The sequence below is a fragment of the Ciconia boyciana genome, chromosome 23, assembly GCF_034638445.1.
Source record: "Ciconia boyciana chromosome 23, ASM3463844v1, whole genome shotgun sequence".
Lineage (NCBI taxonomy): Eukaryota > Metazoa > Chordata > Aves > Ciconiiformes > Ciconiidae > Ciconia > Ciconia boyciana.
The window spans coordinates 7,662,944-7,689,451 of record NC_132956.1 but is presented as its reverse complement, the minus strand read 5'-3'; the positions used below and the strand labels follow the sequence as shown (position 1 = coordinate 7,689,451).

General features: G+C 57.9%; 1 protein-coding gene across 1 annotated transcript in view; it reads left to right on the top strand.

Moving 5' to 3' along the window:
- Positions 1–23,013, top strand: part of KIF21B (kinesin family member 21B) — a 37,628-nt gene extending 14,615 nt beyond the window's left edge. The window contains exons 4-35 of the mRNA XM_072845049.1: positions 3,070–3,219; positions 3,457–3,591; positions 3,968–4,135; positions 4,647–4,762; positions 5,378–5,573; positions 5,975–6,164; positions 6,279–6,342; positions 6,835–7,059; positions 7,364–7,445; positions 7,938–8,055; positions 8,365–8,556; positions 9,226–9,425; positions 9,601–9,708; positions 10,158–10,226; positions 10,615–10,844; positions 11,246–11,393; positions 11,491–11,685; positions 12,432–12,533; positions 12,672–12,837; positions 13,138–13,198; positions 13,510–13,567; positions 14,087–14,292; positions 14,783–14,857; positions 15,028–15,141; positions 15,828–15,866; positions 17,705–17,841; positions 18,144–18,324; positions 19,204–19,368; positions 19,916–20,033; positions 20,769–20,939; positions 21,436–21,635; positions 22,914–23,013. Coding sequence (XP_072701150.1) covers positions 3,070–3,219; positions 3,457–3,591; positions 3,968–4,135; positions 4,647–4,762; positions 5,378–5,573; positions 5,975–6,164; positions 6,279–6,342; positions 6,835–7,059; positions 7,364–7,445; positions 7,938–8,055; positions 8,365–8,556; positions 9,226–9,425; positions 9,601–9,708; positions 10,158–10,226; positions 10,615–10,844; positions 11,246–11,393; positions 11,491–11,685; positions 12,432–12,533; positions 12,672–12,837; positions 13,138–13,198; positions 13,510–13,567; positions 14,087–14,292; positions 14,783–14,857; positions 15,028–15,141; positions 15,828–15,866; positions 17,705–17,841; positions 18,144–18,324; positions 19,204–19,368; positions 19,916–20,033; positions 20,769–20,939; positions 21,436–21,635; positions 22,914–22,968 — 4,434 coding nt within the window. The 3' untranslated portion in view covers positions 22,969–23,013. The remainder of the gene's footprint in view (positions 1–3,069; positions 3,220–3,456; positions 3,592–3,967; positions 4,136–4,646; positions 4,763–5,377; positions 5,574–5,974; positions 6,165–6,278; positions 6,343–6,834; positions 7,060–7,363; positions 7,446–7,937; positions 8,056–8,364; positions 8,557–9,225; positions 9,426–9,600; positions 9,709–10,157; positions 10,227–10,614; positions 10,845–11,245; positions 11,394–11,490; positions 11,686–12,431; positions 12,534–12,671; positions 12,838–13,137; positions 13,199–13,509; positions 13,568–14,086; positions 14,293–14,782; positions 14,858–15,027; positions 15,142–15,827; positions 15,867–17,704; positions 17,842–18,143; positions 18,325–19,203; positions 19,369–19,915; positions 20,034–20,768; positions 20,940–21,435; positions 21,636–22,913) is intronic.
- Positions 23,014–26,508: the final 3,495 nt, after the last annotated feature.

Below are 26,508 nucleotides of genomic sequence, written 5' to 3'. Positions count from 1 at the left end.
CCTTTGCTCAGCTCCCATGTCCTGGGCTCCTTGAGTCCTCCGTGTCCTGGCTGCTCCCCAGCTGAGATGGACCCCACAGCAGGCGTGTGGCCAGGCATGTGTGCCAGGCCAGAGGAGACTCAAAGCACCTGAATGTTGTTGACCTCATGATGGCCACTTCCTTGGCTGCAGGGAGCCCCCACCCATAGGGAAGGGGCTTATGCCTTTGTCCCCTGGAGATTCAGGGGGCTCTGGGCTCACTCCTGTTTGAGGTTGAGGATAGCGGCATACCTGCTCCCCTGGGTCTGGACCAGCGTTCCCAGTGAAACAAGGAGAGGAAAAAAGTGCCATTCTTGTGGGTATTTGAGGAAGGGCTGTGTTATTTCCCATGTCCTTTGCTGCATCTTTGACCTTGAGAATGCTTCATTGCATCCTCTCCCGCCTCTGCTTTGGCCTCTCCATTTCAAAAGCCTCTTCTATTAACTGCTTCTTTCCCTGGAGAAGTTTGTCCCAGAAAGCCTGTGGACCTTGTGTGTCTGCAGCGGTTTCCCTGGGGGCTGGTCCTGGGGTGAAAGTGCAAAGAAGTTCAAGATGGGAACTGGTTTAAGGCCCTGGTGAGAAAACATAGGGTGGTGTTGAGCAAAGCTGAGCTCCTGAACAAACTTCATCTGTTTGGTGTCCTGGTCCAGGGTACAGCCCAGAGGAGACAGGCAGAGAGGCCCCATGCTGTGATCTTGCCTCCATGTGGCTTTGGTGGCCATCACATGTGGGTTCCTCCAGATGTCGATAGTCTGGAGAGGGGAAGCAGTGTCCAAAGTCACCTCCTAGCCTGGAGGGCTGACCTCCTTGCCAGAGAAATCCTTCCCAATCAGCTTTCCATCTGCAGAGCCCTTGTTAGCTCCCATGGTGCTGTTGTGTCTGGCCACGTCCTTCCCTCCCCACCACTCGGCCTGTCCAAGCTCCTGGCTGCCTTCCCATGCGTCCTTGGCCTCGTGGGGCTCTGCTCTGGGGAACCTGTGGGCTGGGATGGAAATGGGGATAGTTTCCTGCCTGTTCTGAAGTCCTTCTGGGGATTGAACCTTGTCAGGCTTTCTCCCTGCTGGAGAGCCCCCTGACCCTGTTGGGGCTGGGACATAGTCCTGCCTTTTCTGGGCTATAGGAGTGGATATTGGCCTTCAGCCCAATGTGTGTCTCCTCACCCTATATGACACACTTTCTCTTCCCTGTCAGCCCCCTGTATCTGCCCTCTAGGAGATCATCTGCTGTCCAGCTATAGTTTCCCTTGCCTCAGTTTCTTCCACTCAGTGTGGGATGACCCGACACTGCCCCAAGGAGCTGGGTGACCTGTTAGCTGGGGTTGGGACACGTGAAGGATGAACACTGGGGAGGGGATGTCTGTGCTGCCTCTGTCCCAGGCCATCCTAGGAGGCATCTCTGCAGACCAAGAGGTCCAGCACAACCCCAGGGGCACCTGGGGGTGACGGAGCAGTGGCCCTGCATGGGGTCACACCAGCTGCCATGGGGATTTCCTGTAGCCTTTCTCTCTTTTCATGATCTCTGACCCCTGGTGGTTTTGGTTCTCAAAATAGCCTCAGAGATGTTTCATAGAATCATAGAATCATTAAGGTTGGAAAAGACCTCTAGGATCATCTAGTCCAACCGTCGACCGTTTGTCCGGTGGCTGCGGTGGAGGATGGGAACAAGGCTTCCTCTCCTGTGTTTCAAAGCCGCTCATGGTTGTGCTCTCCAGGCCAGCTGCACCCAGTGGGACACTGGCAGCCCCAAGGTGGGGGGGCCATCTGCCAGCTGGGGGGGCTTGAAGGCTTTCCAAGGACCCTATTACATGTGGGGAGAGTAAAAACCTGTTGCCTGATGGCCCGGTGACCAAGGCCATTGGAGCCTGTTGAGGGCTTTGCCCACTGGTCCACCCTGCAGGCATGGACATCACACCAGGAGCTCTTGTGCTGCTGCGCTGAGACCTTCCTACAGCCACCCTTATCCAGGCAACCCAGGGAGGGTTTTGTGGCAATAACAGCTCTTCTGTGCCAGCGTGGGCACGTGGCCGCATCAGACGCTGGTTGCCAACCCTGCTGTCCCGGCAGTGGTACAGGATTTGGCCCTGCTGATCCCTATCCTATGACTCTCCTCCTGGGAGCAGGCTGTCAGAGCCGGGTTTAAACCCTCGGGGAGCCCGTTTGCACCTGGGGCAGCCAGGGACGGATTAGCCTGATCTGCTCTGCTGGCCAGGAGCCTGTGGTCCTCAGGCGACCCTGCTCTCTGCACTGGGATGTGGGTGCAAGAGGGTGACATGTGGTGTTGAGTGGTAGTGGCGCAGGGACAGATGGGCAGTGGAGTCCCTCTGCCCCAGGGTGAGAGAGGATGCTGCAGGGTCAAGATATGGATGGGAGCATCCTCTGTCAGCTCTGGATCCTCAGTGTTTTCCATGCTTGTCCAGCACTCCCTGGTCCCCCTTGTGCCCTTTCCACCTGGCAGAGGTGACCTCAGGGAGCTGTGGTGGGAGAGGGGCTCTGCTGGCTCGTGTGGCCAGGGGCTCCCCGGGTGAGCAGGGAAGGCCAGGGGGATGCGTAGCTCCCGGGTGTCTGCTCAGGCTCTGGGGACAGGGCTCTGAAAGTGTCCTGGTTCCCGCACAGCTGCTTGTGTGGGCCAGGGACAGGACAGGGTCAGGCAGCTGGAACCAACCCAGACTGCAGCTCAGAGCTTCACAGGGCAAACAGGCACATGTATGCATGCCTGCGCACACACGTCCACACACGCACCGTTCCTTTTGGGTATCCTGTCCTAGCTGGGTACCCGTGCATGCAGGTCAGAGCTTGCCTGTGCATCATCTCCTATCTGCATGCACATGCTTGTGCATCCTCTCCTACACTTGTACACACACCAGCTCTCCTGGTCAGCCTTGCCTAAGCGTGTGAACACACACGCACCCCCAGCTATGCAGCCTGTCGTCCGGGCTCTCAGGACTACAGCAGCGGGATGGCAGAGGGCAGCTCCTGTTGGTCCCGCTGTGCCGGGCTCTAGCAGCCTCCTGCTTACTACTACTCACCTCACATTCACTTCCATCCCGCTCAGCTCTACAACGAGGAGATCCTGGACCTGTTCGACAGTGCCCGCGACCCTGATGCACGCCACCGCAAATCCAACATCAAAATCCATGAGGATGCCAGTGGGAGCATCTACACCACGGGGGTCACGTCACGCCTCATCAGCTCGCAGGACGAGGTGGGTGCAGGATGGGGCAGACATGGAGGAGGAATGGCAGCTGGGTGCCCACCAGCCAGGGACATGCTATGTGGGGAGAGCCAGGCGAGGAGAGGATCTTACCTGGGATGGGACAGAGCAACCCCAGGGTGATGCAGGGAGAGGTCGATATGCCCGTGGGGCTGCGGCAGGGTGCTCTCCTGACTCCCTAGCAGGGTGCTTCAAGGTTTCATTCTTCCCTGCCCCATATTGTTGCAGCTGATCCAGTGCCTAAAGCAGGGGGCTCTTTCCCGCACCACTGCCAGCACCCAGATGAACGTGCAGAGCTCCCGATCCCATGCCATCTTCACCATTCACCTGTGCCAGATGAGAGTGTGCACCCGCCCGGAGCTGGTGAGATGTGCTCCTGCCTCCTGGGTGGGCCTTTCCTGAATCTGATACCCAGGCAATGTGTGGGGGTCCCTTGGAAAAGGGAGAGGGTTTGAAGTCTTGCAAAGAGAGGCAGGGCTTTGTCTTGCCAGTCATAGCCAGTGTTAACATTTAATGGGAGCTGAGGTCTGTCCTGGAGTAGCCCCATCCAAGGCAGGGATGGTCTGGCCTAAGGGATGGCCCAGAGCAAGCTGCTGTTGGGATCCTCTCCCCCATCCTTGAGGGGCTGGGTGCGGAGGGTGAATGCTCAGGCTTTTGCTGATGTCTGAGTGTTGCCAAGGGAGCTCCTGCCTGCTCCAGGTCCGTGGTAGTGACCCTCTCCATGCGTGCCTGGCCGCAGGTGAACGGGGAGGTGACCAGCCTCCTGGACGGAGCCCAGCCCACCACTGAGTATGAGACCCTCACGGCCAAGTTTCACTTCGTAGACCTGGCTGGCTCAGAGAGGCTGAAGCGAACAGGTGCTACTGGCGAGAGAGCGAAGGAAGGCATCTCCATCAACTGTGGGCTGGTACGGCCCCGGGCACCGGCATGCAAGGGGAGAGGGGAGGCAGGGCCTGCCTGGGGGAGCCTGGGATACCTTTGGGTCCTGCTTAGAGCTGCTCTGGGCTGTTGGGGTTTCTGCTGTGTCTGCTGGGGTTTATGCTACCTGGCCCTGTAGGCAGGAATATGCACAGTCCAAAATGCCAGTGCTGAGGGCACAGCTCTGCTGCTGAGGGCAGGACACTGGGGAGGGGAACAGCTGGGCACAAGGGTGCAAGTCCCCAAAAGGTCAAGGTATGCTAACTTGAGCTCAAAAAAAGTCCAGGGCTTGATGCTGCTCCTCAGTGCACGTGGGAGAGAGGCACAGCCCAGGGAAGGGGGGTGAATGCTAAGACTAGCAAGGGAAGCCCCATGCCTCCACCTCTTGCATCCCAAACCTGTGCTGCAGCACATGGCTCAGGCATGATGTGCTGGCTACGTGACAGCTGTATTCTCAGCAGGGGCTGAATCTGGGGGGGGGCTTTCCTTTGCGTTGGTAGCTGGCCTTGGGGAACGTCATTAGTGCCCTCGGAGACCAGAGCAAGAAAGTTGTGCATGTGCCCTACCGCGACTCCAAGCTCACCCGCCTGCTGCAGGATTCCCTTGGAGGCAACAGGTAAGGGGGTCCCAAGCCAGGGCTGAGCCCTGGGAGAGGACTGCAGGGGCTGTCCCCCTGCAAATAGGGCCGAGGGTCTGTGGAGCCATATAGGAGCTATTTCAGGACTCAAATGCCTCGTGGGTTGCCTGCTGGGGAGGGGGTACCTCCTGGCAGGCAGTGCATGACTTTGCAGATGTAAAGTCCTTGACTCCTCATGAGTCCTAGCCCTAATTAGCCAGCTTTGGCAGAATTAGCTGGTGCAAAATGCTCCGGAGCCCTTGCAGATCTGGAACTTGGCAGGTGGTGTTGCCCAGCATGGGATGGATTGAAATCCCTGCCTGCTTTGGGGGTACTTCTCTGAAGAGCCCATTCTTCCCCAGCAATCCTGGCATGTGTGGGCTGACTGGTAGAGGCTGGCTTTGCTCAGTGCTGTTATGTGTTGCTCGTGGGGTCCTGCTGGTGCTCTGGCTCTGGGAGGGACTGAACGCAGTTTGTACCTTGGTTATAAAACACAGAAGAGCCTAGAATGGTGTCTGGGGGCATGTGGCCTGTGCTGGGTCCCAGGTTTCCAGGTGCCGAGTTGGTGCAGGGTGGGGGAAACTGTCCTTTCACCCTGAACTTCACCTCCCCAAGCCAAACCATCATGATCGCCTGCGTGAGCCCATCTGACCGGGACTTCATGGAGACCCTGAACACGCTCAAATATGCCAACCGGGCTCGCAACATCAAGAACAAGGTGGTGGTGAACCAGGACAAGACAAGTCAGCAGATCAGTGCCCTGCGGGCCGAGATCGCCCGCCTGCAGATGGAGCTGATGGAGTACAAGGCGGTGAGTGGCTGAGCGAGCCTGCAGAGGTGAGATGGAGGCAGGAGCAGAAAGCTTCCTCCTTGTGTTTGAATTGGGGCGGTTTTAGCAGGAAAGACCCTCCTGCCTACCATGCTCTGCCCTTATTGATAGGGGTAATTGCTAGGAGAGGTCAGGAGGCTTAAGAGATGGGGCCTCAGCTCCTGGCCTGCCACAGGCAGGACCCTGGGCAAGTCTTTTGGGGATGGAGAGAGAAGGCAGGGAGAAGCCTTGAAGCATCTCTCACCCTCTGCCTGTTGAGCTCAGGCCTTCCTGGTCCTTAGATTTGGCCCTGTGCCTGCTTTGGTGGCTGGGGCTGCACCCAGGGATGGGCCCCCATGTCCCAGCTCGCCCTACACTCAGGGACTCCCCTCCTGTCCCCACAGGGCAAGCGGGTCATCGGGGAGGATGGCTCAGAGGGTTACAGCGACCTTTTCCGCGAGAACGCCATGCTGCAGAAGGAGAACAGCGCCCTGCGTATGCGGGTGAAGGCCATGCAGGAGGCCATTGATGCTATCAACAGCAGGGTTACCCACCTCATGAGCCAGGAGGCCAATCTGATGCTGGCCAAGGCAGGTGAGGCTGGGCTAGTGCATGGCGTGGTGGGTCAGCCCAGCCAGCATAGCTGGGATGGGTGCTGCGGTACAGCCCATGTCTTGCCTTGATCTACCCGTGCCTCTGCTCCTCCAGGTGACGGTAATGAAGCCATTGGCGCCCTCATCCAGAACTACATCCGGGAGATTGAAGAGTTGAGGTGAGCTGGGCACGGGGGCTGGTGAGTCACCTGGGTCCCTGGGCTGGCAGGTGCTGTGGTGGCGTCTGAGCCCAGATGTGGCTCAGAGCTCCATGCCTCCAGCATCACTGGGGTGAGTCGTAAGCCCTGATGGAGTAGCAGCTGACTACACTGCTACTCCACTGGGGCTGTAGGATTCCCAGTCTTGCTGCCAGGCAGTGCTTTGGCCATTGTCGTCTTTTGAGTGGCCATTGAGGGAGGGGGAGATCCTGGCGGGAGCGCCTGGTGTTTCCTAGGGACTGCTGGCCCCCCAAAGCTGGGTCCATCCCAGTCTCTTGCGTGATCCTGGGACCCTCTCTTGCAGCATCCTGACCTTCTGACCCAACATGAATGGGAATGGCTTTATGGTGACTCTGTCCGTTGCTCACACTCATCCTAAAACCAGGCAAGATGCCCTCCTCTGGGGACAGAGAGATGTCCCTTCTTTGACCACATCCTGTCTCCACTCCCTAGGACGAAGCTCCTGGAGAGCGAGTCCATGAATGAGTCTCTGCGTCGCAGCCTCTCGCGTGTCTCTGCCCGGCCACCCTACTCCATGGGGTCGTCCCCAGCATCTGGCTTGGCTGGCCTGTGCAGCCCCGCTGCTCCAGTGGAGACAGAGGCCTCCGATGTCCTCCGACGGGCCAAGCAGGACCTGGAGCGCCTAAAAAAGAAAGAGAGGAGGCAGCGGAGGAAAAGGTGAAGGCAGCTGCTGTGCCATGTTGGGAAGGGGAGGCTGTGTGTTGGTCCCTGTCTGTCCTCGTGGGGTCGGGTATCCTGCTTCCCCCATCTGTGCTAAAGCCAGAGCACCAAGACAGAGCCCAGATGCCTGGGTTCCCTTCCCAGCGCTGCCTTGCCCTTGGTCTCCTTTTCACCCACCACACGATTCCGGAGGCTGTTTTCCCCAAAGGGTCCAAAAGCAGGAGGCAAGGGGGCCCTGGCAGGACACATCCCCAGACTCCCGCATGCTGGGACTCACCAGCACCCCTCTGCTCTCCCTCAGCCCGGAGAAGGAAGCATTTAAGAAGCGGCAGAAACTGCAGCAGGACAATGGGGAGGAGACAGATGAGAACGAGGTGGAAGAGGTGAGTGGGCATCGTGCTCATACTGAGGGGGGTGTTTGGGTGTGGAGCATTGTCATCCCCCCACATGGGAGAGGGACCAAGCCCAGCCTGGCCCTGCAAGCAGGCTGGAGGGGTCGTGGAACAGAGGATTCCATGCTGGAGTAGGGGGAGCTGGATGCTCCCCAGCCAGCCCTGCTGTGGAGCGAGGAGCCCACATCTTTTTGGGCTAGATTTCGATAAGCGTGGGTGAAGCGGGGCTGGGCAATGCAGTGCTACTCAGCTGGGAGGGGATGGATGCAAGGATGGATGAGACACAGAGCTGCTCCTCTCAACAGTGTACGCTGGGGGTCCAGAAATGGTGCTGCAGCCCCTGGGCATCCTGTGTGGGAGGCTGAGTCCCGTTGTGGGGGCTGCAGCCCATTGCTGTGGTGTGAGCTCAGGTTTGGAGGAGGGAAGAGCTGCAGAGAGAAGGCCAAGGCCATGCTGCAAGCTGATGTTAGGCACTCGTCTTAGGAGGAGGAAGAACAGGATGAGAGTGGCTGTGAGGAAGAGGATGGACCTGAGGATGAAGATGAGGACTCTGGCAGTGAAGAGAGCCTGGTGGACTCAGACTCGGATGCAGAGGAGAAGGGTAAAGTGCAGAGCCACGCATGCAGACCAGGGTATGGGGGTGCATTTGTTGGTGTCTCCTGGTGCTGAGCTCTGGTCCTGGGAAAGGAGAGTCCACTGGGATGCCTCGGCCATGTCTCCTCTGGGAGGCTTAGAAAAGCACCAGGGTTGCTGCAGGGAGTCTCCAACGCTCTTTGGGGTGCTGCTGCTCCCCAGCGATGTGGGTTCCCATCGGCTCCCTCAGACCCCTCCTTGTGCTGTGGCTCAGTGGGGCTGTGGGAGCGATGCTCCCACATGCCTCCCCGCCTGACTGTCCCCCACTGGCCTCCAGCCGTGAATTTCCAGGCCGACCTGGCAGATCTGACTTGCGAGATAGAGATCAAGCAGAAGCTGATTGATGAGCTGGAGAACAGCCAGAGGCGCCTGCAGACCCTCAAGCACCAGTATGAGGAGAAGCTGATCCTGCTGCAGAACAAGATTCGGGACACACAGCTGGAGCGGGACCGGGTCCTGCAGAACCTCAGTGAGAACTGCCTAGCCCGTGGGATCCCATCCCCGCAGCATCGGGCCCCATTCCCCACTCCTGCCCAGCTGACTCAGAGCCAAAGCATCCACCCCCTGCACACAACGCTGGCTCTGGTAGAGTTTTGCCATCCCCCTGCCTCTGCTTGAGTCCCTGGGACCCCCAAGACCCTGCTTGTCTTGCCGTGGGAGCGGGACTAGTCAGCTGTAGAGCTCCTGACCCCACTGGTGCTGGAGACGTGGCTGGAAAGGATGGCAAGGCAAAGCCTCTTCTAGCCTTGAATAGCGCTTCATGAGAAGTGGCAACACTTGGGGAAACTGAGGTGCTGAGGGGCACGTGAAGACCGCAAAGACCTAGTGGTGTAGCTGATCTCTAGGCTCAGCAGGGCAGGATCACCGATGCACATGGCTGTAGGTCTAGGTCTGCAGCTCCTCTCAGCCCAGTGACTGTGCTGTAACCCACTGTCCCCACCCTGCGCTGAGCCCTAACCCATCTCTTCCAGCGGGTGCCCCCAGATAGACTCCAGCCTGTGATGAGGCCAGAGCAGAGGGGTGAGAGAGGGGTCTGGCAGCATGGGGAGGGAGCAGTGCCCGGTGCCTCCAGGCAGGGTGTGTCAGTGCAGGAGGAGCCCAGGGTACGTGGCCATCACAATCCTTCTTGTTCCCCCAGGCACCATGGAGTGCTACACGGAGGAGAAAGCCAACAAGATCAAAGCAGACTATGAGAAGAGGCTGAAGGAGATGAACCGGGACCTGCAGAAGCTCCAGGCAGCCCAGAAGGAGCATGCTCGCCTGCTCAAGAACCAGTCCCGCTATGAGCGGGAGCTGAGGAAGCTGCAGGCAGAGGTGGCTGAGATGAAGAAGGCAAAGGTACTGGGACATGCCAGGGCAGGGAGGGCATCCCCGGTCAAGTCTGGCTCTCTGCTCAGAAGCGATGTTTTCCACTCCTGGTGGCAAGTGCAGGACATCTGTCTGTCTGTCTGGTGGGCAGGTGCCCTGGGACAGTCAGGTGCCTGCACCGACAGGCGGTACCTTCCCTTTCCAGGTTGCGCTGATGAAGCAGATGCGGGAGGAGCAGCAGCGGAGGCGACTGGCAGAGACAAAGAGGAATCGGGAGATCGCGCAGCTCAAGAAGGAGCAGCGCCGGCAGGAGGTGAGAGCCCAGCCTGCCTGCATGCCACTGGGCGTCCCCGTGCAGGGGGCAGAACTGAGCTGGCTGGGGGTGGATGTTTGTTCTGCTCTGACACTCCGAGGTGCTCATAAATATCAGCTGGTGAAGCTCGGGGCCCTGCTGCACCCATGGCCTCACCAGGGGCCGTGCAGCCCCAGCAGAGCACACCTGGCTGAATGGCTCCCAAGGGCTTCCTGCAGCTGCCAGTGTGATTGTGGGAGATGCTGTGAGCTCCCTGCCATGCTCGGGGGGCAGTGTGCCATCAGGGCCAGCCGCAAGGCTGGAAACCTGCTCGCTGTTAAAATCAGAAGTGAGACTGTTCGTGCCAAAGTAACTGCTCCAGGCTTTGGTGGTGGGAGCCCTGGGACTGCAACCATTGGTGGGTTGTCTGGGCAGGACCCCAGGGGTCTGTCTGTCTGTCTCTTGTGCAGTTTCAGATCCGGGCTCTGGAGTCTCAGAAGCGGCAGCAGGAAATAGTGCTGCGGAGGAAAACCCAGGAGGTGAGGGGGGGGGTTGCCTCCACATAGTCCCCAGCCTCCATGGGGGTCCTGGCCCCAGTGCTTGGCTCGGAGACACCCTGTCCTCCAGAAAGTGCCAGCTCTGGGAACAGGTTTCCCAAAAGAGTGGGAGGATTTTTATGGCTCAGTAATGAGGTGGGAGATGGTTGCAGGCAGCAGAGGAATTGCCCATCTCCCACGGCAGCTGAGCCTGGCAGCAGGGGATGGGCTACAAGGGAGAAAGGGGAAACCCATGGGGCACAAATGGCCCTGGGGCTTCAGGTCTCCAGAGCTGCCACTCTTGGTCCTGTGGGGACGTGGAGGTGATGGTGACAGGTTTGGGCTGGGGACACCTGTTTGACACCCTCTCCTCCGCCCCTCCTCTGGGCAGGTCTCGGCACTGCGCCGTCTCGCCAAGCCCATGTCAGACCGGGTCGCGGGCAGAACGAGTCAGAAGCCAGCCATGCTGGACTCGGGTGCAGAGGTCTCGGCCAGCACCACCTCCTCTGAGCCCGAGTCCGGTGCTCGCTCCGTCTCCAGCATCGTGCGCCAGTGGAACAGGAAAATCAACAACTTCCTGGGAGACCCCTCATCGTCTGTGAATGGGGCTCGGCCCGCCAGGTCAGGGCAGGGGCTGCGTGGACGGGTGATGAGGCATCTCAGGACTCCCATGTCTGGCTTTTGGCTGGTGGCGGAGGTTGAATGCCAGCTTCTTATTGTGCATTTGGCCCGTATTAAACCACTGACCCAGTGACAGGCTGTGCTGGCAGCGTGTGACTGACTGGCACCTGGGCTTGAGCCCAGTGCTGGCCTTCCATGAGCATTAAACGTCGCGGCACAAACCCTGCTGGGCTCATCTCTTGTCCCTGTCTTTGCTAAGTGGCAATGGAAAAGTTGGGCAATCCAGAAATGATGCAGGTGCCTCCTCTGCTCCTGGCCAGCCAGAGCCCAGGCATCCTTTTGGGGTAAGCACAGCTGTCCAGGCCGGTCACCCATGTGCCTTTTCTCCCCTCTGGCTGTAGGAAGAAGTTCCCCAAGAAGGGGGCGAGCCAGACCTTCAGCAAAGCTGCCCGCCTCAAGTGGCAGTCGCTGGAGCGGCGCATCTTCGACATCGTCATGCAGAGGATGACCATTGTCAACCTGGAGGCTGACATGGAGCGGCTCATCAAGGTGACAGTGGCACTGGGGACAGAGAGGGCTGGATGGTGGGTGCAGGGCAGGGGCACAGCCATGTCGACAGTGCCAATGCCCCTCCCTTTTCCCCCAGAAACGCGAGGAGCTGGCACTGCTGCAGGAAGCATTGCTGGGTAAGAGGGCAAAACTGCAGGCAGAGAGCCCCAAGGAGCAGAAGGGACTGCAGGAGCTGAATGAGGAGATCGAGGTGCTGGGGGCCAACATTGACTACATCAACGATAGCATTTCCGACTGCCAGGCCACCATCATGCAGATCGAGGAGACCAAGGTGGGCAGCTGGACTGGGCCCGGCTGGCATGGAGAGAGCAGGAGCATCCCTGGGAGGCAAGGGTGTCCTTGGGTGCGGCCAAGCTGGGTGTCCCAGAGTCCTCCTCTGAGCCATGTCACACAGTCGGTGGGGCTGCACCCACACAGTCACTTCTCATTAGGTGGTTAATTGTAGAGGGGAGTGCCGCCAGGTCCTTGCACATCCATGGACAGGCTGCTGGTGCCCGTTCCCCAGTGCCCCGGGATGTAGGGAAGCTGCAGCCCCAATCCTGCCCATGGGGCTGGCGGTCACTTGTCCCCATGGGAGTTTCATGTGCTGGAAACATCCCAGGGAGGACTGGCTTTTTTTCCAGCAGGAACCCTGCAGGTTTTGTGTCCTGTTTTGACACTGGGCACTCCACAGAGACTCTGTGCAGCTCCCGGCTCCCCTCTACTGGCTGCAGCCTGGGTTGGAGGCTGTGTGCTGTCCCTGGCTTGTCCCTAGCTGTCACCTAGGTTGCTGGAGAAGAAGGGGCTGTTTTTAATTCACGCTAGCATTTGGGCTGGTGACCTGAATTCCTGTAGCAACAAAGAAGCCCTTCAGGTTGCGTTGGCCATCTCCACGGCTGGATCTCCCCAGTAGCCACTTGAGCAGACTGAGGAGAGTGAGCATCGGGACTGGGCAGTGCTGGCCTGCCCTTCTGCCCGTCCCATGCCCAGCGGCAAAGCTCCCCCGCTGCATCCAACACCCATCCCTCCATGTTTCAGGAGGAGCTGGACTCCACGGACACCTCGGTGGTGATCAGCTCCTGCTCCCTGGCTGAAGCCCGGCTCCTGCTGGACAACTTCCTGAAGGCCTCCATCGACAAGGTGCGTGGCCAAGCTGGGACTTGGATGTGTGATGGGGTTTTCCTGCATCTGGGGAGGGGAGCAGAGTGCCAGGGTGGGGACCTGGTGATGGGGACCCTAGACACCCGCCTGAGGCCCAGTGTGGCTGTCCTTCCCCAGGGGCTGCAGGTGGCACAGAAGGAGGCCCAGATCCGCCTGCTGGAGGGGCGCCTGCGGCAGACAGACGTGACCGGCTCCTCGCAGAACCACGCCATCCTGGACGCCCTGCGGGAGAAGGCCGAGTCGCACCCTGAGCTGCAGGCCCTGATCCACAATGTCCAGCAAGGTGGGACCCAGGGCTGGCACATCCTTGGGCCAGGCATGCTGCCTTGTGGGGCAAGGTGTCTACCCCTGCCAGCTCCCCAAGAAACACCTGGAGGTGCCATGGCTGGGACCAGCGTGCCCAGGGCTGCCCCGAGGGTGATGCTGGGTGGGGACGTGTGTTCCGGCCACCACAGAACAGGGACAAGGACTGGGTCCCTGCCCCCAGCTGCCCAGGCCATCCCCTCTGCCGCACGGTTCAGACAGGGCTCGGCACAACGGGGTCCCCTCTGCGCTGCTGATGTGCTGTCTCCCTCCTGCACAGAGAACGGCTATGCCAGTACAGATGAAGAGGTCTCGGAGTTCAGCCTGGCTTCAGATGGGAGGTGAGCGCCCAGCCCAGCCCTGCCTGACCTGGTGGTGGCAGGGTAGGCCAGGGGTGGGGTAGGATGTCTGGTGCCACCCACGGGACCTCACAGATTGATGTGGATGAGCAAAGCCCCACCTAAGCTTTCCCTTGAGGAGGGGAGCAGAGATGTATCTTAGACACCAGCAGGGAGTGAAGACTAGGTCACCCCTTGGAGAAAGGGTTCTGGGGAGCAGGGGGTGACCAAGGAGTCTGGTGGGCCGGTGGCAGCCAGCTCTCTGAAAAGAGTTTGGCACTGAAGATCCATCTTTTGCTCTCTTCTCCTTGCAGCATCTCCCAGTCTTTCACCATGAAGGGCTCAGCAAGCCAGGATGACTTCAAGTTCAAGGTTAGTTGGCCTTTCTGTGTGGCCCCATCACAGGGAGTGGGAGGAGGGATGGAGAGGCATGTTGTTCAATGATGTTCCAGGTCTCTGCTCTGCAGTCTGACCCTTAGAGAGCCAGGCTTGGCATAAGGTAGTACAACTGGTGTCTGGGTGGGGTCAGCTCTAGGCAAGGGGAAACCAGGCCTCCTGGTCCTGTGGTCCTCTGAAGCACCAGAGACTTGGGAAACATCCACCACATCAGCCAATACCCTCCAGATTTGTGTGGGTACCAAGGAGGTCCCTGTGTAGTGCTGCATCCATTGTGGGCAAAGGTGGAGGAAAGCGCCTGTTGTTCTGCACAGGCTGTCACATTTGCTTAGAGTATGGAGAGCTGGCACTGTGACAGGCATCCCATCACGATGCAGGGGGAACTCAACCTCCTACGGCCAGAGAGCACGAGCTTCTCTGCCCCACAGCTCTCTGGCTGCTCCCACTGTCCTCCCCCCCATGCTGCCTGTGCCTGAGTCCTCTGCCCTGCTCTAGGGAGAGCCCAAGCTCTCAGGGCAGATGAAGGCAGTGTCAGCTGAGTGTCTAGGACCCACGCTGGACGTCTCCACCAAGAACATCACCAAGTCCCTGGCATCCCTCATGGAGATCAAAGAGGATGGGATCAGCTTCTCCATCCGAGACCCCTATTACAAGGAGAAGGTGTCGCGCACCATCAGCCTGCCCACACGAGGAAGCACCTTGTGAGCATAGGGTGATGGGTCTCTGGGCATTGGGAGGCTCATGGAGGCATGGGCCAGGAGATGGGAAGCTGTACCCTGACTGTGGAATTGCAGAGCGGTGAGGGTGAGCTCAATTCTGCATCTATGCAGGCCTGTCTGCAGCAAGCAGCGGTGGATTTCTCCAGTGGGACCTGGAGAGTGTCTAGGAGTACGCTGGTATCCTCTGCAGATGGAGAGAAGGGTACTCCAGGAGGAGGGAAAGAAGCAGGGGGTGTGCGAGAGTCCCTGACTTACTGCCCTGGGTTATCAGCCTTCTTGGAGGCTTCTTTGGTTGCCAAAAACCTTCCACCCTCATGGGATAACTCGAGGCATCCTCTGATCTTGTTATTGTGACTTCAGGGCAGCCCAACTTCTCCATTTGCTCTGCTGGGGAAGGACATGGGTGTTCAGCATGGAGTGATCCCAGCAGTGGGGGGCAGGCACCCACTGTGCTCTGTTTCACTTGCTTTAGTCCCAGACAATCTCGTGGCTCGGACACTTCACCTCTGACAAGGAGGAAATCCTATGACCGTGGACAACCTGCCAGGTGAGCTTGGGAGCTGGACAAATGGGAACATTGGCAGGGAGAGGCTGGGTGGCCCAGACAAGTGGGGAGAGATGCTGGCTGGGCCAGCTCTTGCTGGGCCCTGGTGTGCCAGGCAGCTGCCAGGTGAGCAATTCCAGAGTCATGTGTCCCTCTAATCCTTCCTGGCTCAGGCCTCCAGATGTTGGCTTCACGCCTCCCTCATCCCCACCTACCCGTCCACGCAACGACCGCAATGTCTTCTCTCGTCTCACGAGCAACCAGAGCCAGGGGTCTGCCTTGGATAAGTAAGTCCTGGTGGGGCGGGAGGGTCTGAGTGAGGGGCGCCCATACCATAACAGCAAATGGCACGTACCAGGTCTCACGGTGGGGTGAAGTTGCACAGGACCTGGGTTGGCTCCAGCCAGCCTCCTGCCACCATTTTTGTTCCCTGCTCCTCTCCATAAGGGAGAAGACACTCTGCAAGGGCCATGCTGGACCCTTGCCCTGTCCTGCCTGCTGTGTGTCTCCTCTGTGAGCTCCTGCAAGCAGCCAGCTCAGTCCTGGCCTCTGGCTGAGCCCTACTTGGAGACATGGCTTAGCCAGACTTGGACCACTGGAAAAGGCTACAGAGCAGGATGGGGTGAGGTGGGATGGGGGCTCACAGGAAGCTGAAGGACTGGCACCAACCCACAAATGCTGCTCCAGCCTCCCTCTTGCAGCAGGCTGGGCAGCTGCCCTCATCTCGGAGCTTTGCTAGCAGCGCTGACATTCCCTGATGGAGACCTGCTGTCTGATCCTCACATGCCCTTCTGCTCCTCTGCCCTCTCCCCTGGTTCTCCACATGTGCTTCTCTTTCTCCCTCTCTCCCCTCCTCCTTCTCTCTGTCCTACACTGGCTTGGATGCAATAACAATCCTCCATCTCTGATTCCTCTGCTGCCTCTTCTAGTCTGGGTTTTCTCTCCCATAATCCTGCTAATTTTCTGCCCCTAGGTCTGATGACAGCGATTCCTCTGTCTCGGAGGTGCTGAGGTATAGACAACTTTCTATTTATTATCCCTTCCTCCTCTCCTCCTCCTTCTCTGTCTCATGAGTCTGCTCTCCCTTGTCCCTGCATGCTCCACCTGTGCCTTGCTGCTCTCCCCCACCTCCCAGCTTGTGTGTGCTGTTCCCTCCTGGCATGCCACCTCCAGTATCTGACACTGTCCCCTCGTTGCGAGTTCGAACCATTCCTGCTCTGATCAGGCCTTGGAAACATAGCACTGGGCTCACCTGTGGACACTGGCTGGTTTGGGGTGGCAGCATGTTCTCCTCCATCTCTGATGGGCTCTCATCAGCATGACGCCACCATGTCCCATCCTGTCCCAGGACGGTGTGATGCTGGGGAAGGGCGCAAGCAACGCTGGGTGCTCCCAGTATGTCCTTCTTGCAAGCATCTTCCAGGCAAATGTCTCCAGGTGCTCCCCACACCTGGTTGTGCTTCCCTGGTACTGGGTTGTGGGTGGGTAGATCTCTTTCCCAAAGAAACCAAGTCAGATTGTGGCGCAGAGCTCAGCCTTGGGGCTAAGGTGCTCCTGGGTTTGTCCCACTGCACCCTCTTGCCTACAGAGGTTTCCCAACACAAGGGCCACCTTTCCCCTGTCCTTTAGGAACATCAGCCCTCCAGCACCCAGGTGTCCCCTCACATTGCCCATGCCCCGAGTTCCCACAGTCACTGGGGAGGTGGCACCAGACATGTCTGTGCTGCGTCACCTTGGGCAGTTTGCCATCAGGCAGCAATGCAACATCCGTCAATAACATCTCACTCTGGGGAGCCAGGATTTCCATTTAGATTCAGTGTCACCTCGAGACTGGTAGAAACACTAGGGGTCAGGGGAGGGCTGTTTAATTTGAGTTTGTAAGTGCAGCTGCTAATTGAGAAAGAAAGATCACATGCGTGTAATTTCCAAACCCAAATTAATGGGCCTGTGTTTGTCCTCATGACTAATGCAAACCTTATGTGGCCTCAGGCCTGCCCTTCTCCAGCCCCGTGCCTCAGTTTCCCTGCCTATAAGAAGAGATAGCACAACCCAAGGCACCACAGCTGTGGGGAGGCTGTGCTTTGGGATGCCAGCTGGGAAGAGCTGTTGGTGGCCATGCACACGTGGGTCTGGAAGGGTAGGGCTGTTGGTCCTCAGCACTCTGAGCACTGCTAAAGTGGAGGGGATTGGCAGATGCTGTGTCCAGAGGGACAGGAAGCAGGTGTCCCTTGGAGGAAGATTTGGCAGGGATAGGTCCTCTCCTGCCCAGACCCAGTGGTGGGTGCAGGGCTTCCACAGCCATTGTGACAGGCATGCTGGGTGCAAATGCCGGTGCTGTCCGTTTGTCACCCTTGTGGCCTTATGTAAAGGAGCAGGGCCCTGTCTCCAAATGTCACCAGCCACAGGCTGACAGCCTCCAAGGAACTGGGGTGCTGGATATTGGTACCTTGAAACATTTATCCCAGTAGAGCTTCAGGCTGGAGAAGGTGCAGTTTGTCCCAAACTGACCTGAGGAACAATGAGCTGGGTCTCCTGGCTCCTTGGGTCTGTGCTGGCCAGGCATGAGAGGTTCAGCAGGAGAGCAGAGGCCACTGGGCAGCCCCCCTTTCCCACTCCGTATCACTGGGGCAGAAGCAGTAGGCAGGGGCTGCTCCTGGGAAGATTTCCAGGGTTTCCACAAAGACCTTTGCTCAGACATGCCAGGTTCAGAGGGAGGGGCCCATCGCACTGCCATGTGGTGGAAGATGCTTGGGGTGAGGCAGCTCTTGCTCTCCCATGCCCCTGCGACTGTGTAGTGCAGTGCCTTTCCACACACACCCCACCATGTTTGTTCTTTCTTTCCCACACAAGGGGCATCATTAACCCGGTGGGTGGCACCAAGAATGCCCGGACAGCCCCACTGCAGTGTGTCTCCGTGGCAGAAGGACACACCAAACCTGTGCTCTGCCTGGATGCTACCGATGAGCTGCTTTTCACTGGGTCCAAAGGTGCGTGATGGACAGAGAGGACATGGGGGTTGCTGGCCTGCAGACACTATGGGATCAGGTGGGCATGGGGAATTACGTGAAGTGCCAGGCACCATGGGGATGGTTTCTCCTGAGCCTCTCTCCTGTCCTCAGCGTTGAGCCTTGCCCTGCATGGCCCTGGTGCTGGGGCTGACTGGCTCTTTTCCTCTGGCCCTGTGGGTGGGGGGAGGCAATGTTCAGAAGGGGTATTGCCCGCACGCCACCGTGACCTCGGAGGGACCCCTTCCAGCCTGACACTCTTGGGCATGTTCCTCCTCCCGCAGACCGGAGCTGCAAAATGTGGAACCTGGTGACGGGCCAAGAAATTGCTTCCCTCAAGGGTCACCCAAACAACGTGGTTTCCATCAAGTACTGCAGCCACACGGGGCTGGTGTTCACTGTGTCCACATCATACATCAAAGTGTGGGACATCCGGGACTCGGCCCGGTGCATCCGCACCCTCACGTACGTGGCAGGCGGGAGCATCTGTGGGGGACTCTGGGCTTTGCAGAAGCCAGTCCCAGGACCTACTGGGGCTGAGGACAGGGCCAAGTACCAGCTGCTTTAGTGCCAGTTTGCAGTGCTGCATCCTTACGGAACAGGGAGGTTGGGAGAGAGCTTGGGGTGAGGGGACCCATGGGGACCTCCTGCAGCAAAGGCTCAGGTTAAAGAGCTTTGAAGAGATTTGCAGCTACTTCTGGGGATGGCCAAGAGAGCCAGCAGCTCCATAGAGGAAGCACAGCCCCTAACAGCATCGTGGCTGAGTAAATTACAGGCTCGCCGGTGGGAAACTCAGATCTTTATGAGGAGTTTGAGGACCAGAAAGAAGCATGGGACCAGCTGTAGCTGTGGTCTGGAGCAGGGCTCAAATGTTAGGAGAGTATGGCAGTCCAGGGTTACCAGCTTGCTCCAGCATAGAGCTCCTTTCTCCATCCAGCCTCAGCTCATCTACCTGGGCCTGAAGGTGCTTCTCCCTTGGTGTAGAGACCAAATACCTCTGCTTCCCTGTGCTGACTGCCTGCACTAGCAAGCTCTTCCTGCAGGAAGCAAAGAGGAATGGGAGGAGAAAAGAGCAGCCCTCAAATGGAAACCAGGGCAGGATGTTCCATGTCATGCACACACCCAACATCCTTGGCTGCCTCTGCAAGCAGGGCACTGGCCTAGGGGACAGAGGTCTTGTTGATCCCATTGTGGCCAGAGAGATCGTGATACCTCTAGGGCCTTTCTCCGATGTGGGACCCACCTGTGCCAGCCTGGAGCCAACAGCCCTGTGCAGTTCCTCAGTGGGGCCTTGGTGGCTCTGATCTCTGCTCATCCTCCCTCCTTGACCTCTTTCTCCCTTAGATCTTCTGGACAGGTGATCTCTGGGGACGCGTGTGCTGGGACCACCACCCGCACTGTCACCAGTGTGCAGGGAGAGCACCAGATCAATCAGATTGCTCTCAACCCCACTGGCACCGTGCTCTATGCTGCCACTGGTAACTCTGTCCGCATCTGGGAGCTGAGCAGGTAAGGGGATAGTGCTGGGGTGGCCAGGACAGTTTACGGATGCTGAGTGGACACTGTCTGCTCAGAGGGGCCTGAAATTACTCCCCCCAGGGGAAGTGAAAGCCTTTTTAGCAATGGAAGTTGCCTGGAATAAGGACTTTCAGGGCCCTTTCCTATGGACCCAAGGGGTGATGATCAGCAATGGGGCTACTTGGAGTGGGGGTTTTGTCCATGAGCTGGGCAGAGCTTAGGAGAAGGGGAAAGACATCTGGGATGAGCAGCAGTACCCCCTGGTTTTGCACTTGCTCCCCCCCGCCCCCGCCACATGGGCACTGGGCTGCTAACCCCTTGCTGCAGCGTAGGCTCTGTAGCCAGATGTTGGCAGGCCCTGAGACTGCCTTTCTCCCCCAGCATCACTAGGAAGAAGGGTGTCCCTGCTTGCAATCCCCCAAATGGAACAACCCCTACTGCGGGGCTCCAGGGCTCTGGGGGTCTCTGCCTGGGAGAGCCCCTTGGAGGAGCTTTGGCACCTGGGAAGGGGCTGGCTGACCCATGTTATTGAACTCAGATTGCAGCCCATCGGGAAGCTGAGTGGCCACATCGGACCTGTGATGTGTCTCACGGTAAACCAGACGGCGAGCAACCATGACCTGGTGGTCACGGGCTCCAAAGATCACTACGTCAAGGTACTCTCCTCCTTGGAGACCAGAGCCCTGTCTCCCATAGGGAAGCCCAGATGTTGGCAACCCCTAAGGTCTCTTCTCTCCTCCTGAAATCTGAGCCCAGATTCTGTTTTCACGTCTGCATGTGAGGTTTTTGCATATCTCCTCAACCCAAATCTTGCCTTTTGCTTGGCCCACAATACAAATGCACCTTTGGAGATGGATTTGCATTTCTCTCATCCCTCACGCTCTGTGGCTAGTACTTGCATGTTATGGCTGACCCAGATTAGCACCTTGCCCTGTTCTGCTCAATTCTCCTCCCCAATACAGATGCTTTGCACCTGCTTGTTCACAGCTCCAGCACAGCAAGAGCTTTCCCCTCCCTTTTAGGTTTTTGCTGGTTTTTAGCAGGTTGAATTGGAGCTGGCACCAGGGGAGTGATGAGGAAGGCAGAATCCCACTCTCCTGACAGCTGCAAGCTGTTAGCTTGGCTCGTGGAGGTGTGTGAAAGCTCACCATGAGTAAAATGCAGCAGAATGGGGGTTGTCTCTGGGGCAGACCTCCCCTGATGGTGGCAGGACCCCTAGAGAGACCTCAGCCCCAAAAAAGCCTCCACTGGCCAATGCCTACTCCCCTTTGCAGCATCACTCTGGGTGCCCTGAGCCTAGAAAATAGATGGCGATGGCCAAGTTCTCCAAGACAGGGTCAACTCTGTTTCCAGTGCCATCTGGGGTCTTTCACCCACTGTTTTTCCCCCAGGTGTTTGAGATTGCTGAGGGCATGGTGGGCAATATTGGCCCCACTCACAACTTTGAGCCCCCTCACTACGACGGCATTGAGTGCCTGGCCATCCAGGGAGACATCCTCTTCAGTGGCTCCAGGGACAACGGCATAAAGAAGTGGGATCTGGAGCAGCAGGAACTTATCCAGGTCTGGAGGGGAGCATATAGCACAGGTCCTTGGGGTACCGTGGAGCAGAGGAGTATTGCTTCTGGGGATCTGGGAGGACCTTTGTTCAGGGACCTGGTGCCAGTGTCCTGCACTGAGCTAACCAGGGAGGGCACTCCTGTTCCTGGGAATCTGGCAGTGCATGTGTGAGGTGGCTCTGTACCCCCATAAGTTTGTGCTGTAGGACACTCAGGATTGCCAGCTCCCCCTGGCACACAGGCTGCAGCATCAATTGCAGTGCCGGGTGTTGTGTTCCTCTCTGAAGAAAGGATTGTTGTCTCCTGCCCAGGGACCAAACCAAGCCCTAACTTTTGAATCCATCCCCTTAGCCTCCTAACTTTGCATCACTAGCCCCACAATCCAGATCAGTGCCAGGGCAACAGTGAGAATCTGAACCTCCCAGGCTGGGTGCATGAGGCTGCTGGTGGTGCTGCAGATGAGGTTGGTCATAATCTCCGCTCTGTGCCCATACCTACAGCAAATCCCCAATGCCCACAAAGACTGGGTCTGTGCACTGGCCTTCATCCCTGGCCGCCCCATGGTGCTGAGTGCCTGCCGAGGAGGTGTGATCAAAGTCTGGAATGTGGACACCTTCACCCCAGTTGGGGAGATCAAAGGGCACGACAGCCCCATCAATGCCATCTGCACCAACTCAAAGCACATCTTCACTGCCTCCAGGTGAGCCCCGGGCTTTCTGCTCCCCAGAGCCCCTGGGAGGTGGGAGTCCCCTGGGTTGAACTGTCATCCCTGGGCGAGGGTGGGTTTGCGCTGAGTGGACAGGGAGCAGGGAGGGAGGGAAGGGGGGAGTCTCACAACTTTCTAGTCCCTCCACTCCTTCATCTGATCTTGCCCGCCTTAGCCTGCCCGATGATGCGGCCAGCCCGCTGCAGTGCCAAGAGCTATTCCCCTGGCTGTCCCCTGCCCACACTCCGGTGATGCCCCGGGTTATCGCCCGCACAGGGACCCCTCTGCCCTGGGGCTGGGCATCCTCTGCTGCTCTCGGGGACCTCTTTGGCAGCAAGACTCTGATATCCTCTTTTCGACCATGTCCCTTTTCTCCCTTCCTTTTTCTCTGTCTCTCTCTGTCTCTCCTCCTCCCCACCTCCCATCTGTGCCACAGTGACTGCCGGGTAAAGTTATGGAATTACGTGCCTGGGCTCACCCCTTGCCTTCCACGACGCGTCCTTGCCATAAAGGGCCGTGCTACTAGTCTGCCTTGACCCTCCTGCTCTTTCTGACTCTCTTGCTCATGCACTCTTCTGTCTTTTCTTTCCTTTTCTCTTTCTCTCCATCTCTTTCTCCCTCTGTCTTTCTCTCTGTTGCTTGCTTTTGCTCCTCTCACTCTCGTTTTCTTTCTTTCTCTCTGGTCTGAGCTGCTTCTTCACGGTATGAAACTATTTTGCGTTTTTCCCCACTTGATAAATCTTTGCTAGAAGTGACTTGCCCCTTTGTCCCAGCCATACCCTCGCGTTGTTTTGTTTGCCTTTTTATTTTTTCCTTGCCGAGTGCCCACATCTACTGTGGCAGCTCCGTGGAAGCCATGGCTTGCATGGATGGTGGGGCGGGAGTCAGCAGCCACCCTGAAGCAGCCCATGCCCTGGGGAGACCAAGCACAGCAGCTCCCTGCGGTGTCACTGCTTTGACCTAGTTAGAGCTCATTCAAGGGGTGCAGGAGTCCTGTTGTCAGGGTCAGCCCTGGAGGTCACCATTTCCTTTTGTCCCCAGTTGCTGCCAGTGGGTTGAGCTGGAGGCTGAGCCCCACTGGGCCTGCCTGCTCCCCAAACGGCTTGGGCAATCTCCTGCCAAGAGAAAAGAGCCTGGAAGTCTTGTGGGCTGCATGCTGCCATGGGCTGGGGGTGGGGAGTGTTTCTCCTCGCAGTGCCTCTCTGCAGCGTGTCTGCAGGGCTGCTGTGGGAACCCCTCGGTCACGCTGTCCCTCTCATCTTTGTTTCTCAGTGACTTGACAGTGAAGCTCTGGAGCGGGAGGAGGTTACCCGCGGGGTCGAACTAGGAACTGCAAAAAGACTGGAAGACATGACAGGAGGTCAGGGTACCTCTCCCTTGCTATCAAGACCCTGTCATCTACAGGAGCTCAGCCCAGGGATAGGGATTTCTTTGTGCCTGACCCAATGGGGTGGATGATGTCCCATCTGGTACTTTGAGCACTGCCAGCTCCTCTGAGGAGGCAGCTCCGTGGGGCACTGTCAGCTCCACTTTCCCTCCTGTTGGGGTTTCTTGATGGTTTTCCAGTGACCAGGAAATGTTTCTTCTCTCTTCTTGCCCACCCTGCAATGCCTGCCAGGACTTCTGGAGGTCAGAGCTCCTTGGCTCCTTCTCAGAGACACCCAATTCCCTCCTGCCACTGTGGGCTCATGTGGCCTCCACCGTGATGTGCTTCTTCTGTCCTTGTTGGCTCTGGGGCTGATTCCTGCAGGAGTCTTTCTCCACTCCACGGCCATGAGGACATTTGGTGTCTGCTGGCCAGGACCACAGCATAGAGGGGCTGCTTCTTTGGAGACATTACTCATGGGACAGCCTCTCTGCTGTGGGGGGTCTGCAGAAGGATTTCCAGGTAGTCCCATCATTCCCCATCCTCTGTCTACCTGTCCCCAGCAATTGGAGGTGTGCACCTCTGAGCTCCTTTGCCACGTCCCAGCCACGAAGGCACAGCAAGCCTGGGAAGGTCTCCGTCGGGCAACTTCCAGACAAACCCTCTGCAGTTCCTTTCAACGTTCTCCAAACGGTTGTAAACTCAGCTGACCCATGGCTCTTGGGCTCTTCCCCATGTGCCCACTCTGCTCTGCAGCGGGGAAGGGAAGGGCTGCCTTGCCCTGCTCTTGACACCTTGGCCCTCAGCAGGGGTTTTGTGGTGGGTTCCTGCAGTGCGTTAACCTCCTTGAGATGGAGAAACAAAGGAAGAACAGAGGTTACAGGGCAAAGAAGCCAAGGCTGGATTTGTCACCCCCACCCCTTTTGCCCATCTTGTTTTGCCATCACTGGGAGCTGGAAGCTGTAACTCCTTCCCCAGGCTCTGCTCTCAGCCTTCTACCAGGGAGGGAGCTAGCTCAGGTTTGGCCCATCGGCCCCCATGGATCCGGAAGCCGGAGCGGGCCCAGCGAGGCACAGAGCAGCCGGAGTTTGGGCCAGGATGGAGACAGCTGTGCCGGGACTGGGGGAAGAAGGGGTTGCACACACTGATCTCGCACAAATCCCCTGATTCACCCCATGCTTGAAGGACAATCCTGCAGTGGATGATCTTGCACAATCCAACCTCCATGAAAGGCTGGGGGCTCCATCCAGGAGTGCATCTGAAAGGACACAGCTTCTCCAGGCTCCTTCCCCCCTCTCTCCTGTGCAAGGGGCTTGCAAGGCCATGGTCTCACACTGAAGCTTTCCTCTGTCTCTCCCATGGCTCACTGGACCATCCCCTGCTCCGACCTGCCCTGGGCCAGGCAGGGCTTGTTGTGGGATGGCCAAGGATACCCCAGGAGCGGTGCTCTTGCCTCACATGCTCTCACTTCCCCTCTGTCACAGAAGAAGCAGCGTTTGAACTCAAATTTAGGGATTTCTCCATGTGATCCCACCAGCACTGAACTGGCATCTTGGAGGCCAGGGGCTCCAGGACCTGCCCCATAAAGCACAGACTATTTTTCCTCTGCTTTGTCCAACCATGGTGACTTGCGGACTAGCCCTAGGTCATTTGCCACCAGCCCTTGTTAAAACCATTCCAGGTGGAGCATGGGAACTCCTCTGCATCTTGAAAGGCAGGAGCATCTCTATTGATTTGATGGGGGTTTTTTGCCTTTTGAGGGGAAAAAAGCCATCCTGCTGCCTTGCCTTCATGGAGGTTGTGATGGCATGTGTGGGTGTGACCCTGCCCAGGACAGTGACCAGTCCCTCATGATCATGGCTGAGCCCTGCACAGCCCTGGACTGGCGGCTGCATCAAGGCGAGGAGCCCTCCTGCCACGGCTGGTGGAGAAGTGGTGCCAGTGCCGGCAGCTCTGGGCTGTGCGCCCTGTGGGACTGGAGGGGGCAAAAAAAATGCATGGGGCACTGCGGCCACCAGAGTAACGCACAGATGTGGGGGGCTGGAGGAGGTGTTACCCTCCAAGCCTGTCTTGGAGAAGGTTTCCCTGCTCATTCCTCTGCCACTTTAACCTTTGCTTGGCTGGAGGATGGGGGGGTGGGGGTGTGTGTGTGTCTGTCTGTAGCCAGGTGTACCATGTGCATTGGTGTCTGCACCAAGATCTGCCACTGCCTGACCTGAAACCTCTCGCTGCTCCCTGCTGAAGTCAGTGAAGGGACCTGCTCTTGGGGGGCTTGGGGTCAGACCTGCCTTGCCTTTTGCCACTAGTTTCTTCCTGTGTGTAGGCTGCAAGTGCCTGCTTAATTTCCCAGGGCTGAGTGGCCAATCCTGGATGATGCTGAGCATCCACCTCGCTGCTACGTCCAGCAGCACATTGAGCCGTCTTCAAGGCTTTCACAGCCTGCAGGTGGAGGGAGCCGGGTACTGCAGCACAGCAGCAAGTGTCTGGAGAGGGGGGGTCTTTAAAGCGAGGGGTGACTGTGATCTCATAGCTCTGTGTGTGTGTGTGTGTACATCTGAGTATCTGTGTGGGTTGGTACTTCCCATGCAGGAGACTGTTTCTCTGGTGTTGATCTGGTTTAGCTACCTCACGGTGCAAGCTGGGTGCTGTCGTCGTCAGGTTTCGTTTGGAGGATGGGGTGGGGAGTTTGTGTTTTTAGGTTTTTCTCTTAATTATTGTTATTGTTATGCTTTTGACACTTGAATTTGTCCTGGGGACATGTGGCCTCACCCCCACCCACTGCATGTCTGAGCCGCCCCTCGTGTCCCCCTCCCTGCCTCCTCCTGGGCAGCGCAGCAGGACCAGTGTCCTGCTCTCCCCTGTGCTCCCAGCTCTCACTTTTGCAGTGGGATGCCCCAGCTGAGTCGCAACACTGATGTTTTGCTCCCATTGCTGCTGGGATGCTTGGACTGAGGCTCAGTGTTGTTGCCATTAGTTATGGGGCTGATTTGCAGCCTGGAAGTAGTCCCTCTTGTCCCTTAGAAGGATGGAAAGGGACCTCTGAAGGGCTCAGCTCAGCCTGTATTCCTGCCTCTGCTCTCACAGATATTTGCTGTGGATGCAGTGAAGCCCTTCTTGTCTGGGAAATGTCCATGCAAAGCACATCGCCAGAATGGGCTGGTCCTAGTCCCCATTTTCCAGAGCCTGCTGTAATTCGATGGCAGCCTGGAGCACCAGGGAACTGGTGCCGTAAAAGCCTCTGTCCAGGGTGGGGATGGTCTGTGAGAGAAGCTGATTCGCATGTGTGATGTTTGATTTTTCACCCCCAAAACATAGCTGAATCTAGATCCTGTCCCAGGCACTGACCATAAACCAGGGTAACTGTGGAGCTCCCAGATTACCCCCTACTCGGGGCTGGGGAGCCGACACAGGGCCGTACCCCACTCCCGTGGTACAATGGGGTTTAGGAAGGGGCTTGCAGCTCTCAGCCACACTGTCAGTTTGGGGAGGCAGGTTCCCCCA